General features: G+C 36.5%; 1 protein-coding gene across 1 annotated transcript in view; it reads right to left on the bottom strand.

Moving 5' to 3' along the window:
* The window catches only part of LOC109104359 (seizure protein 6-like), a 152,893-nt gene that overhangs the window by 42,334 nt on the left and 95,210 nt on the right, over positions 1-15,349 (bottom strand). The window contains 1 exon segment of the mRNA XM_042771699.1: positions 1,203-1,392. Within this exon segment, the coding sequence (XP_042627633.1) occupies positions 1,203-1,392 (190 nt within the window).

The raw sequence follows: 15,349 nt of genomic DNA, 5'->3' as shown, positions 1-15,349 counted from the left end.
AATATATGAGACATGTGCTTCAATGGTGCTTTTTGTCATTTGTGGAGCTTGACAGCCCCTGGTCACCATTCATCTTTATTATCTGATGAAGAGCAGCGTGAACATTCTGCTAAACCTCTCCTTTTGTCATCTATAGAAGAAAGTCAGTCACAAGGGTTCAGAATGACAACAGGCTGAGTAAATATAGTAATCATATAATTTTTGTCCATCGCTAAATCTACAGCCATATTGCACTGTATATTTACACTAGATCTGAAACCCTGCTTGGTTCCTTTCCTTTCTTGTTTGCCATTATATCAATGTCAAGGCGATTGTAAACCCAGGGGCAAAATTAGCTGCTCTTGCGTGTGCATATCTTCCCAACACAACAGCTGGAGAACATTAAATTGAACTGGAAACAGGGGGAGCAGGGCCTTTGGAGAGAAGTAATTGGAAGTTTTGTAAAGAAACAGAGAGCTTTATGAAATATGTGCTGTCTGGCTCCTACGGATGATTGCCATAAGTCTAATAGAGGGAATATGCAGCTTCTTTTTTTTTAAGAAAGCTGTACACCACCGATTACCCCCACCCCATACACACATAAAGACAGAAAGAGAGAGACAGAAAGGAGGGTGGAGTGTAAACAAATTTCTTATTCAAAAGGCATATTAAGGATGTGCAAAAAATGATATTACTCCACTGCAAACCCGCCACAGTTCATTAACTCACAGAAACAAAAGAATTTGCCTGTATACAGTCATTTGTCATTTTATCGGCCCGTGTAACAAATGAAAAAGCGGTGCTATGCGGGGCAGGGTGCATCAGCGCTCTGTAACCTTTTCTGTTGTGCCGATCTTCCCTTGATGACTCTGTTAAAAGACTATTAGCAGAGAATTATCCAAGTCATTCTCTGCTGTAATTATGCAGCCTATTGACAGCAGCTGTCATTTTCAGGCTAACATGAGCATATTATGTTGACATGAGATAACAAGGAGTGTTTCCCCTTCAGTGCACAGAGAGTTGCTCCTAATAGAAAGCAGTGATTGAGAGCTCCCTACTCCAAGAGTCCTAATCGTTTGTGCCAATCTAATCAGTAAGTGTACACTCATAAACAGGTTTGTCTAGAGCGCTGGTCCTGTGCCAACTGGAGACACTGGCACAAGCGCAATTAGCAGGAAGTAGATGAAGCAGATGTTTAGAGGTTGACGCGTACGACGGCTCACCTTGATAACGCAGCAGCAAGGAGCTGGACTGCGGGTGTCGGCTGCGGAAGTGGATGGAGATTTGGTTGCTCCAGCTGCGTACCACCAGACCTTTCAGCAAGATGGACTCGTTGGCCAGCACAGAAGGTTCCCGTCCGCCCAGGTCTTCGAATCTGACCACATCACTCTCAACCAGGCTCACGTTCATCACTTAATGTTATGAGAGATAAGAGAAGAAAGAGAGCAGAGACACATTTAAAATCGAAGTGCGCTTTGTGGCTTTTAACATGTTATAGTAATAAGTGTTTCTTTAGCTATGGGCCCTGTGGACCCTTTCCCAGCTTTTCCAACAGTGAAAATACATGCATCACAAGAGAATTATTCTTTTCTCTCCCTCTGAAGGTCATGAATATTCCCAACACAGTGTTTTTTCCACCATACATAAATGATTTAATATTATTCTGGGATGGACATTATAGTGATGGAAAAAACATTTTTTGGAAAAGATTTCTCGGAAAAGAAGACTCTGTTGTCTTGCTATGACTAATTCCATAGCTAGCATTTCACATATCTAATGTTGCTATAGTTAACTAATCCATCTTCACTGTCTGATAAACAGCAACATGAACATTCTGATAAACCTCTCCTTTTGTGTTCTACAATAGAAAGACAGTCATGTGGGTTCAGAATGACAATAGACTGAGTAAATTATATAATTTAATTATAATTACATTATAAATTAAATTATATTATATATATAACTATATTATTTAAATCATTTTTGTCCAAAACCAAATTTTATATAACTAGTATTTTTAATGTTAACGTTTTTTTTCTTTAGTTAAATTAAAGCTGGAATAAAATAAAATTTAAATATGAGGGAAAAAAACTTAACACAAAATTGCTGCCTTGAGATGTTGCCATTGCAACTAACTAAAATAAAATGTTTCAAAAACTAAATGTTAATTCAAAATTATAAATAAATACTACAATAATATATAAACAATACCAAAATATCACTGTCATCTTAAATGCAAAACAAATCACATTATTATTTTTTACACTATTTGATAAAATTACAGCTTGATTGGAAATGCTGAAAAATTACCTGCTGATAAACTATATTTATTTCAGTTTTTCATCTCACATCTCATTTCATCTCATTTTAGACACGGCTGTCTCACTGGTACACAAGTATACTAACTTTTGATTGAAACAAATAAATAAATTGGGCCTAAATTGTTCAGTGTGGTTGAAATGACGCAACATTAAAATAATTGTATTTAATTTTTAATATTAAAACTTTTATAGAATTGTAGGTTTTATATTTAAAAAAGTTTTAATGAAATTTAAATAATCTCCTGGAATGTAAAAGTGCCCCCCCCCCTCACTGTTTCAAACGTGACTCATGCAATCAGAAGCACTTAATTTAATAGGGTCTTTAAATACTCATGGTGTAGGAGTGTTTAAACATGGAAAAGTTTGGACAATACACAAAAGCTGAAGGACAGACTGACGTGTTTTTGGATATGCAGAGATAGCAGTGGGGTGACACATTCTGCCACACTGACTGGACTCATAATGGTGTCGGCCTGTCTGTCTGCCATGCTGCATGGTAATTGCACCATGGGCAATCTCCAGTCTGCTGAAGCCAGCATGCATATCCTCACCTGTCACTAATAGAAAGCCACAGCCACCCATTACTTCTCGTTCTGCCCGTCTACCACTTTAGACAACACATGCAACAACTGCACAAGCCAATATCAAATACTGCAGCGTGGGTGGAAGTCGTGACATGGAGCAAAGTGAAATTGTGGGAGTCTGAGGAATAATTACAATCATGCGGAACAAAAAAGTCAGACCTATTCAACTAGCATGCTGTTGTGAAACTGTGCCATTGTGGCTGATCTGGGATCAGTTGGGATGTGCCCCTGCGCTCCTCTCAGGTAATGAAAGTATCTTTAATCAGATGCAGGCAAATGAATCTGACCTAAGGAGAGACCTTGCCTAGACACAGACATGATGGCAGGTTAATGAGGCCTTGCACGCATCGCCCTCAATAGACACCGGTAACTCTCACGACAGGAATACTCCTCAAACTCTCAGCTAAAATGAATGCAGCTGTCTGTAGTTTACCATTAGGAAAGTTTTACAAAAAGCACAATTTGAACTTGTCCACGGCGGATGATGAGGATTGAATTTAAATAGGGATTATGGAAACACTCTTAAAGGCCCCTGAGTGCTGTGAGGGCAACAGGTGACAACCTGATGATGTGTACTACAGAATAAATTCACGCTTAATAAAGCCAGAGCTGCAATGTGCTGAAGCAGTCTATAAAACAAAAGTGCATTACAAAGTAATCACATTGCACTAAAAGGCCTCGGATAATAAAATGTTTCCAGAATATTGCTCGCCATAATCCAATTTGCGTTGGCACCGGGCCCAACTGTCTACCCCACGCATGTAATCCCTTGCATAAACACTACTGTCAGTCAGATGCAGACGTTGGCGTGTAAATGCGCAGCCACTGTGTCATTCAGGGTCGTTGTTGATTAAAATGTTTGCCGCTTTTTACACAGAGCACAACAAATGGACAGGTTTAGAATAAAGGGAAATTTCGTCAACTATCCCAGCGCTCCTGGCGGGGGAACGGGAAACGGGAAGCCTGGTGTTTTGTGTCCAAAATACAAAAAAAAGACCTTAATGTAATATTTATTTTATGCATATAATCATTCATATAATCATACTACCATATGGAAACTGTATTAATATAACATCTCGTAATTCATATTACATCCAATATTATAGTGTGTTATAATGTGTGTGTGTGTGTGTGTGTGTGTGTGTGTGTGTGTGTGTGTGTATACTGTATACACATATTAAGTAATGTGTCTAAAGTTCACCAAGGCTGCATTTATTTGATCACAAATGCAGTAAAACCAGTATTATTGTGAAACTGTGAGTATTGATTATATATTATGAATATAAATTATTATAATTTTATTATAATAACTTTTCTATTGAAATATATTTTAAAATGTACTTTATTCCTGTGATAGCAAAGCTGAATTTGAGCAGCCATTAATCCATTCTTCACAGTCTTTAAACCTTGATACATTCAGGATCCTTTGATGAATAGAATATTTAAAAGAACAGCATTTATTTAAATGTAACTTTTATTTTCTATATTTTACTTTATATTTTACAAATGTATATATATATATATTTTGATGCACCTGCATTTTTCCACTGTATTTTCTCCCACCAACCTATATATATATATATATATATATATATATATATATATATATGTTTTTTGAGACATATATATATATATATATACATATATATATATACATATATATATATATATACATATATATACATATATATATATATACATATATATATATATACATATATATATATATACATATATATATATATATATACATATATACATATATACATGTATATATATATATATATATAGGTTGGTGGGAGAAAATACAGTGGAGAAATGCAGGTGCATCAAAATTTGTGACTGAATCAAGACTCATACCTCACATATCTCGTATCTTTCTATGATTTTCTAGCACAGCACTTCAAAGAAGTTGTCAGGGACCAAAAAAGTGTTGCTGCATGTAAACCAGTCACTCAGCATGGTTCTACACACCATGTGGATTAATGTAAATATGTTTGTCACTACCTGATTTTTTGGAGGGAATAAACTAGAATCTAGAATGCATTGCCACTCCTGTAAACAACTGTACACTGTGTGTAGAGTGGGATTTAGGATTCAGCAGAGGAGTGACAACTGTATTTAGCTGTGGTGTGTGTACATGGCCTAAGAGAGACATACTGATACAGTCACTGTATCAGCACTCTGAGGGCAGGCGAATGGTTAATTAATCTGGAAATGCATGCTGTGTCACATTAAAAGAGAATTAGCAGAAAACCCCTCTAGCTATGTCTGAGTTGAAAAAAAGGTCTCCTGCTCTCCTGCCTTCCTGTGCTGCGCTGAATCTGATTTCCTGTTTACAGCAATAAAAAATACAGAATAAATAAACAAGCTTTATTTTGCAGGTCAGCTTTTCAGATCTGAGTGAGAGAAAGAAAGCAAAGAAAGCGACAGAGTCAGAGCCGTGGTATAGTGGGTCAGGGCATCCTGAGGTACTCACAGGGATCGAATCCTGATTCTTTGCCACTGTCCAAGCCAATAAAGTCCAAAAACCCATAAACAAACATAAAACAGAAAATAAGAGATATGATAAAGGGACAGAAAAAGTGAAGGAAAGAGGAGTGATGTCCATGTGCTCAGCTCTTTTAGTAGGCATGTACCCAGAAGTGCTTCTTTAATCATCTCTGATGCACCAAAGCTAATGGTGCACTTGCTTTTCTCTGTTCTCCAACACTGTCTATCTTTCTGTCTCTGACAAGCATGACCTCTCTCTGGTACAGTGTAAATGCCTGATTTACAAATAAATACCAGGCAGATTCCAAGTCAAGGGCCATTCTTTGAAACAGCAGCCTTTTCCAGTTGGATTAGACAAATAACTTTATCGCCTCTCCTGACTTCAGCTTGTCCTTGAGAAGACAATATCCTGAAAGGATGATAATGAAGGAACACAACTTTCATCATAAATAATGTAGTGTACCAGGATATATGTAATGAGATAGCAAAGAAAAAAATTACAAAATCTTATGATTTGGAATAAATGTTATTCTTCTGAAACTTCAATTCAATGAAGAACCTTGAAGAAAAAAAGGTATCACAGGTTTTTAATTTAGAGTGTTATTTTTTTATATTGATATTAATTATAAATTTATTTATATTTTGATTTAGTTTGTATAAGAGACTTTAAGAACATTTTTAAGTTTATAGGTCATTTTGCACACATAAAGGGCCAGAAATAACCCCAAATACTGAAACTCACCAACAGCTCAAGTTTTTCAGTGCAAAATAAAATCCAACTACTCTAAACTTACCGCATCTACCCAAATCCAGCTATGCCACACCACAGATGCCAAGCTACAGCAAATGCCACAGTGAGGAATTTCTCAACTGACAGTCTCAGTACAGTGTGTGGCATTTACTTCTATGCACATCACTGCTTATGTGGGACACACGCCTCAAGGTCTCCCTACATGAAGGACAGCAGATGACAATACTGATCTGATATAGAGTGGTCACCAACTGCGCTCGCTCTCTCTCTCCTATTGCCAAGCAAGTTAGTAACACTATAAACCCATTAGAGTTTATACCAGTAGAGCTTGAAGTGACTCAATGTGGATTGTTTGGATTTGATTGATGTGTTTGTGTATTTGGCGTATTCTCATGGAGCTTCTCTTTTATGCAAATCCAAGTCCCGTAAAAAAGTCCTGCTCTTTCTTTCTGTTTCTGCTGCGTTCTTCTCTTGCATTCCCATGGTTCCCTTTCTCTGGGATCACAGGAAAGATGGAAATCTCCTCTAATTAGCAGGGTCAGTTCCTCTGGAGCCGAGAGAGACGGGTTGGGAAGGGAACACTCTTGTATTTGGGCTGCTAATTAGAGCCTTTAATTAAGAGCAAACAGGAAATGATGTAGCACTCATACACCGGTACAGATCTGGGCCATAGGTGCGGATGAGTTGAAACGAGCAGGAAAGACACAGGGTCACATGAAGAGATCAGGGCGCTGGTGCAATATTTAGGAATGCCTCGAGTGTAGAAGAGGAGAGATGAAGAGACCCATCTGTGCCATCTGGAAGGGCCATACCTAGGCAATCCATCTGACAGCCGTGCGAAAATTCGCAGATGGACTCCGGCTCTGACGGCCCTTATCTTGCTCACCTCTCCCCTCGCACATTACCCAAGGAAGACGGCATGCGGACCATTGTGCTGCAAATGATCAGACACGTCCTCCACGTGTCATTTGCGTGACCTTCCTCGCTGAAGCGCCGTATCGCTGCAGACCTGAAGCTGGTGACGAGATAAAGAGGAACCCTGAGATTAACACTCACTGACAGGCTGAGACTTTTGTCAAGCCGTACAAAGACGACATTCATTATTTTCCATTCTATTTGAGCACCTGAATAATCCACTATGAATAGGCCCTGTGAATACTGATATTCCTCACAAGATGTAAGGACAGACTCAGCACAGAACCCAAGAGCACAGAAATGCTCTCATTACCTGTAGGGAAAAAAAATGTTGCAAATGACATCTCTCTAATGTCTCGATTGTTTCTCCTAGTCAGAAACATGATTTAATAGAGAGCAAATGAGACTTGTGTAAATCTCTTGCTTCTTATAATAAAAGACCCCAGTAATCTCAAATGCATCTTCTCCACGTTTATACTGTGTCAATAAGAGTGAAAGTGAAATTACAAAGACAGTGTTTATTTCAAATTAAATAATCTATTTATAGATTATTGTGTTAATTTATACAATTATTTTCTTCTGTGGAATAAAAAAAAAGACATTTTGAGAATAAATATAATTTTTTTTTTATTACCAATATACTTTATGTGACTATTCGTTTAAAGGTTCAAAACTATGGCTGTCAATTGAATAAAACAGTTGCAATTATACTTAGATTTATACTTAGATACCTAGATATAGATTTCCAACCAGTTTTTAATATTAAAATTGAAAAATGTTAGGTAGGATTAAGGGATATAAAATATGTTCATGCAGAATAAGGCATTTATATGTGCATTATAATTACTAACAAACAGCCAATATGTTAGTAATATGCATGCTAATAAGCAATTAGTTAATAGTGAGAATTTGTCCTTAAAATAAAGTGTTACCACTTGTTAACTTTCTAACCTTCTTTTTTAACCTGTCTCGGACCCCAGATTGAAAACCTCTGAGTTTTAACATCAAATTCAACATCAAAAGTCAAGTTTAATATCAAAATCCAGGGATTCCAAACATTCCTCGTCAAATTCCTCTGACTAATGATTAGTGGTGGGCATAAATTATTTTTTTTAATCTAGATGAATCTCACTGTAATCTTGGAATTAATCTAGATTAATCTAGATTAAAATGGCTCATTTGAATTCTGCCGAAGGCATTCAAATTATGTTTAATAAGATGTACTTGTTAGTACTGATAGAGCTGTGCTGCACTCAAACATAGTAGTTTGACGACGACTCTTCCCCCGCGCTACATTGCTTGGCCCGGCATCTTCCGCATTAGCTAAAGGATGCTTTGCGTTTAGGTGGTATTTGAGACTGGAAGAACTTCTACAGTAAACTAATTCCGCATTGCACAAGTTGCAAACAACCTTACGCCTGTTTCACACGTACTCCGTCTGCAGTGCGTATGTGTTGCATATTTTTTTTTTTTTTACGCACCCATGTTAACGGATTCCAGCGTTCACGCGGTTGTGGTCCGTCAGTGCGTTCCAGGAGCGGTGCGTCTGCAGCAGTGCAGCTGTGCTGCATGCGCTGAATTAAAATGACAGCGCATTGTTCGCGGTAAAAATTAACATGGATTGACACGGAAATGCAGTAATTTCACAATAAATGTATACTAATTAAAGCCTACTGTTTTTCACATGCAACTCATGGGTTTTGGCTAGGTTTCAAACAAGAAAAAGAGCACCTTTAGATAAACGAGGCAACATGATATAGGCCTATGCACTTTTATGGAAGCAGAAAAAGAAAGTTCATTAAGAACCGTGCGATTGCTTGTAATAAAGATTTAAATGCATAAGGCACGAGAGTCGACTGTTTCTGTCAGTGGTGCTTTAATTTTAAATATTTGCGATATACTAACAAGAAAAGTAGGCTAATTGTTGTGTTTAAATGTTTTGCCGCTTGCTTGAGCAGCTTGTTATACAAACCTAGAAGTCAAATGCATGAATAATATGTTGTTTATATTTATTAAGTTTAAACTAATGTCTATGATTATGAAAGACTGTTACTGTTCTGTGATAAGAGTCATATTTTTTTTTTTTTTTTTACATGGTTTGAAATATAGAATAATGAACAAATGTTGTGTTTGTGGACTAAGCCGCGGATCGGTAGCGGACTGCAAAGGCGTCCTGTGTGAAAGCATAATGAGTCCTTGCTGCTTCTGCACCACATACGTAACGCACACAGACTGCATACGCACTGCAGACGGAGTATGTGTGAAACAGGCGTTAAAAAAAGAAAAGAAAAAAGGTTGTGATGAAAAAGATTAGTAGCAACAGATTCTTTCTTCCATGTTGTGATGTACATCCAAGTGTAATGGATTATCAAAAAATCGGTTCTATACATTTTTTGTTGTGTGCATTTTGAGATGTTTGGATTTTAGACATTTTGGGCATTGCACTAATATATAAGGCAACAGATGAATGTGAGTTTAAGCAGACTAAATGATTAGAGAAGTCCTAAATACCTCACCAGAGAGAAGTCTGGCATTTTTACCAGAAGATCAAGTTATTATAAAACTACAAATTACAAGGTTATAAAATAAATATGCATGCATGAATAAACTGAGTAAGATCAATATCAAGTATTTAGAAAACAGTGAATTTTCATGTCATGCAAACTTTAAGTCTCCCAAGGGCAACTGCAATGCAATAATATTTCCTTCTAGGTACTACCTCTGCAATAACCCAACCTGCATCAAATTCAAATGTGCAAAACAGCTTGGCAAACACACATGCTTTCGCTTATGAAAAAAAGAAAATAGGCTATATATAAGCCATAACAGGCTATTATTGTACTGACCATTCAGCCCTGCCACTATGGGTGTCTTCATGCTTGTAATATGTGCATCACACTTATGTCACAGACTTTATCAGCATCTAATTACACTGCTGTTGTTCTCAACATGTGGGAGGAACAAAGAGTTGTCGGTGGGGGGGGGGGGGGGGGGGGGTTGTTTCCTACCGACAGGTCATTCACACACTCTACATGTCTGCGCTTATCTCGTTTTAACATTCACCTCAGCCAGTCTCTTTTTCATTATCACTACAATCCCCTTGCACGCCGCACCAGAAATTGGTTTTATGCAACACGGATGAATAACGGCAGGAAAATTGCAGAGGAAGGCAAATCTTGACAACATGAAAACAAGGGCAGGGTTATGGGGGGGGGGAAATTAGTATAAATAAAGGGTGTGTAAAGGGTGGGTGGTGTATTATGTAACTTGAATAACAATTTTAGAAACAGAAAGATGAAGGCAGAGTTTATTTGGATACAGTATTGAGCTCAGCATTGATGATCTTTTCAATTAGAGATGGAGGAAATTTCCGATTCCGCTGCTGAAGTTGTCTCCAGAGACATTACTCAGCAAGAAAAGTACTTCACGCAGCAATTATTCTTTCATTTAAAAATATTTTCCCTCTAAAGTTTCCCTGAAGATTAATCATCCTCTTATCGTTTTGCTCCAGGTGCTTAATTTATTGAAAACAACCACAGAGTGATTTGGGTTAAGCTGATATAAACACAAGGACAGAATTTCATCGTCTGCATCTTTCTCCCTCTGTTCATGCCTGTGCTGCCCATCATTTTGCCATGAATTAAGGGAATGAAACAAAACAATCTCAATATTACGGTATTTTTCAGCTTCATGTCAAGAACATTTGTCAAAAACAAAGCACATTCTGACACTTTCAAAAGGCACAAAGAAAATCCATTGAAATGTGCTGCTTGCATTATTCCCAACATATCAATTAAAGATTTTTCTTGTTTCCATCAAGAAACCATTAAAATCCATATTGAACATGCAACACACATCAGTCACTCCTCTTTTGTTTATGCAGTCTACAAGACAAATAGTCAGAGCCTCTTACAAAGACAAGTCAAAGCTGACATTTCACTGAAATATTGATTTTCTTTATCCATTAGGTTTGTCTGCCTGAGCGAAAAGGGAATATTTATAATAATGACACTAGCTAGAGCACTGTCATCTGTTCTTCTTACCAAACGTGTTCAGAAAAGCTTTATAGGCTATCTGTCATTTCATTTGATTCAAGTGGCCAGTCACTAGCATGTTGTTACGTCTGGTAGCAATGGTTATGTCTGAACAGCATCTGTCTAGCTTCTATTCACGTTCCTTGTTTATTTTATTATTTTTTCACCCTCAGTTGTGAATAAATGTTGGTTAAATAAAAACAAAATTTTGCTTTTGCTTTTCATTACCAATAAGAGTCTAATACTCCTAGCTTCATTCATTGGAGAAAATGTGGAAAAGTACACAAACTTGTCTAGACCTAATAAAAGTAAACATCAGCTGTAGATAAAGCTCACATTGAGTGCTGGATGTTTGGTCTGGGCTTCCTGATGATAATAGGAAGTACCAATAGACACACTGATGAAAAGAGTGGCGTGCAATAAAAAAAAATACCAGGTGGGACTGTTGTGATACTCTTCAGAGAAACAAAATCTAATCTTCAAACAAATTTCACATTGATCCTGCAGAACAAGTTACCAATCTGGCACGACAATCTGCAGAAAAGCAGTCAGCAAGCTGTGCAAATTCAACAACCATCCTCCAAAAAGTAATTCATAAAACAATCAATCAACAATCCCAGCACAGACCAAAACCTTTCATTAAGGAAAACCATATTTTAAAGGGTTACTCCATCCCAAAATGAAAATTTTGTCTTTACTCATTTACCCCCATGTCGTTCCAAACCTATAAAAGCTTTTTTCATCTTCGGAACATAATTTAAGATATTTTTGATGAAAACAGGGGGGCTTGAGACTGTCTCATAGACTGCCAAATAAATAACAGTGTCAAGGTCCAGGAAAGTATGAAAAGCATCGTCAGAATAGTCCATCTGCCATCAGTGATTCAACCGTAACGTTATGAAGTGATGAGAATACTTTTTGTACATGAAGAAAACAAAAATAACAACTTCATTCAACAATTCCTCTCCTCTGTGTGTCTCCAAATCAGTGTAGCGCCATTTTGGCAATTCTGAACTGTACGCAGATGGCATATGCTCTTCTGTGTCAGCCGCGCTGTGCCGATGCATTGTTTGCTTTCAAACCAAAGCCTAAATACAAAAATGTAAAAAAAAATGTATCCTTGGGGCACGGCTGACAATAACATTCTCTGGTTTTTTTTTTTTTAATTCCTTCAGCAAGGATGCATTAAATTATGAAAATAAAGGCCTGTACATTGTTACAAAACAATTATTATTATTATAATTATTTGAAATAAGTGTTCTTTCGAACTCTCCATTCAGCAAAGAGAAAATGTTTTCTCAGTTTGCTCAAAAATATGAAGCAGCACAACTGTTGATCAACAGACAATATGATAATAAGAAAATGTTTCTCGAGCACTTAATCAGCATATTAGAATGATTTCTGAAAGATCATGTGACACTGAAGACTGGAGTAATGACTGCTGAAAATACAGCTTTGCCATCACAGGAATAAATTACATTTTAAATTATATTAAAATAGAAAGCTGTTTTAAATGGTAATAATATTTCACAACATCACAGTTTTTGTTGTATTTTTAATTGAATAAACTGACTGAAAAGACTCTTTCACAAACATTAATAAAAATCTTACCAACTCAACCTTTTGAACATACAATACCAGCATAGTAATTTGAGTGAGACGTTGCAAAAATAAATTGTGTAGAATTATACCTTTATTATACCTAGTATTATACCTTTTTCCCTTTTACACGAAATTTAAGTTTTTACTTCTATTCCCTATTCTCTATAGGTTTCATTTTGTTTGTTTGTATAATGCAGCATTTATTGTACCAAACTAAATTAACCTTATTTCTGCTTGTAATATAACTTTAAAATAAATTAAAATTCCATTCTAAAATTCCGTCTCTAACTGCCACTTACAAGACATCCAGTCTTCAGTATTCAGATTTATACAAACATGTACAGCTCATCAGTCTTTATTGTATCCGTTTCCTATTGCTTTTCATTAATCAAGAGCCTAAGAGTTTCTTTTTGTAAAATAGATTGAATAATGAACAGATGTCCTGTTTCTTTCTTTTTTTTTTTTTGCTTCTTTCTTCTTGTCTAAATTCCTTCTCACTGAGCAATTCTCCCTCTGTGGCTGAGTGAACATGCCTAGATGTGCATTTTAAAGGGTGCAGAAAATCGAGGCTGAAATCTTCCAAAAGGTGACCTCTGGGAGTCCAGGGCAGAGCGAGGCGAGAGAGGGGGAGAGCCCTCGCAACAGAATAAATCAAAGGGAGCTGAGAGGGCTGCAGATAGCTGATAGCTGACCTGCCGAGGCCAAATCTCCACAAAAAAAAACCACATACACACACATACACACACATACACACGGACACAAACACACTCACACCTGAAAAGCTTCTAAAGTACAGCGCTGCACTCTCAACATCTAAAAACTCTGCCTCTGCCGCCCTGGACAAACTTCAAATCCCTCACAACAATAACATGCTACAAAAGAGACCTGCAAGAGAGGCTGCAGGCCTGATGATGAGTAATGGACTCCCTCATCTCGCTCTTCATATTACTCTTTCTATATCTCTCTCACTCTGTCTTTTTACTTCTCACGCACTCCATTTCTATTTCTCTCTCTCTAGACTGAAGTAGCTTTATTGATATGGTAACAAAGCTTCACATTCCCAATGCATTAGCAATATTATATATATATATATATATATTTTTATTTTTTTATTTATATATATATTTTTTTTTTTTTATACAATTTCTCTTTGTCAGAGGAGAAAAAATACAAACCAAAATAAAGCAAATATTGCACAACACAAACTCATATAGTGTGTAAAGCTATTATTCTAAAATAACACCAGTGCATAAAGTATCTGAAGGACGTAATATCTCCTTGTTTATGATAATGCCAAAATCTTTCTAAAAATCAGCCCTAATGAGTCAAACTGATGGAAATTGATTAATTATATTTAGACATCACCACATTCATAGAATAATGACATATGAATTTAAATGAATTAGAAAAAAAACTTGAAATAAGCATGAAATGCTTTATAAACATGACTGTTTTAAGAATGAGCATTGACACAGAACAAATCATAAACAAATGCATAAAAAGGGCTTTTCCCTCATTGTGTGTGTATGTACACTTTTGAATGAAACTTCCAAAAAGATTTTAGATTTTTTTTAAATATATATATATATATATATATATATATATATTCCACAACACTAATTTGTGTAAATACATACTAATCTTTTTTTAATATGTTTTCTATACATACTGTATGTATGTACAGTATATAAATATATAGTTAATATTAATTTATGTAAATAGACACTTCTACTACACATAGTCATTTGTATATTAATTGCAGCTTCCAAAAATAAATACATAAAAAGTAAACAATTAAATGACATACATACCAGTACACTACTATTTGTGTAAATATCTACTAAGCTTTTATAAAGCATTATTCCTTTGCTCATGTCTGAAGTAGGACCGCCAGTGGTGCCCCTTCAAAGAAAATGGTGCATTACGCCCCCACTCTCTCCCTCTTTTTCTCACTCTATCCATCTCTCTCCCTCCCACTATACACTACATATTCAGTTTAACATATATCCAATCTCTCTCACACTCCCTCTCACTGTCCTGCATTTGGTCTGACAGTAGGGACTTGCAGGGGAGGCAGTGCCATGGCCCGGTGGCACAAGGTGGAACTGGTATGGAGCAGAGCCAGAACTCACAGCTGCTTCATGGGCTGCAGAGATTAGAGCCATTTAATGAAAACAGATCCGAGTCAGACACTGAGCTGATATGACAGACGCCGATGTCCCCTGCCAACTCATCCCTATAAATCTATCATCAAAGAGCAGACAAGTGGGTCAGTGGTGAGTGTGACGACTGGAATGGGAAGCGGCAGTGAACACTTCAGAGCTGGATGCGAGATTTATGTACTTTCGTGTGACTTTGTAAACTATCAATTCTCATTTAGGCAGCACAGTAGATAGAGATCTGTTATAGAAACTTCATTTTTCGCCAAGGTCGTATCTAATACTGAGGTCTATAGGTATGCTTTCTATATGTTGTATTCTACGTATATGCTTTCTGAAAATAAAATAATGCTAATTCAAATATACATCAGCTGCTATTAATAGTATTGAATAACTATGTTAAAGGGATAGTTCATCCAAAATGTCAAATTCTGAAAAATTAAAAATGATTTACTAACCCTGTATGGGTTTCTTTCTTCTGTTGAACACAGAAGAAGGTATTTTGAAGAAT

The sequence above is a fragment of the Cyprinus carpio genome, chromosome A15 (assembly GCF_018340385.1).
Source record: "Cyprinus carpio isolate SPL01 chromosome A15, ASM1834038v1, whole genome shotgun sequence".
Taxonomy (NCBI): Eukaryota; Metazoa; Chordata; class Actinopteri; order Cypriniformes; family Cyprinidae; genus Cyprinus; species Cyprinus carpio.
This window is presented reverse-complemented; position numbering and strand designations above follow the sequence as displayed.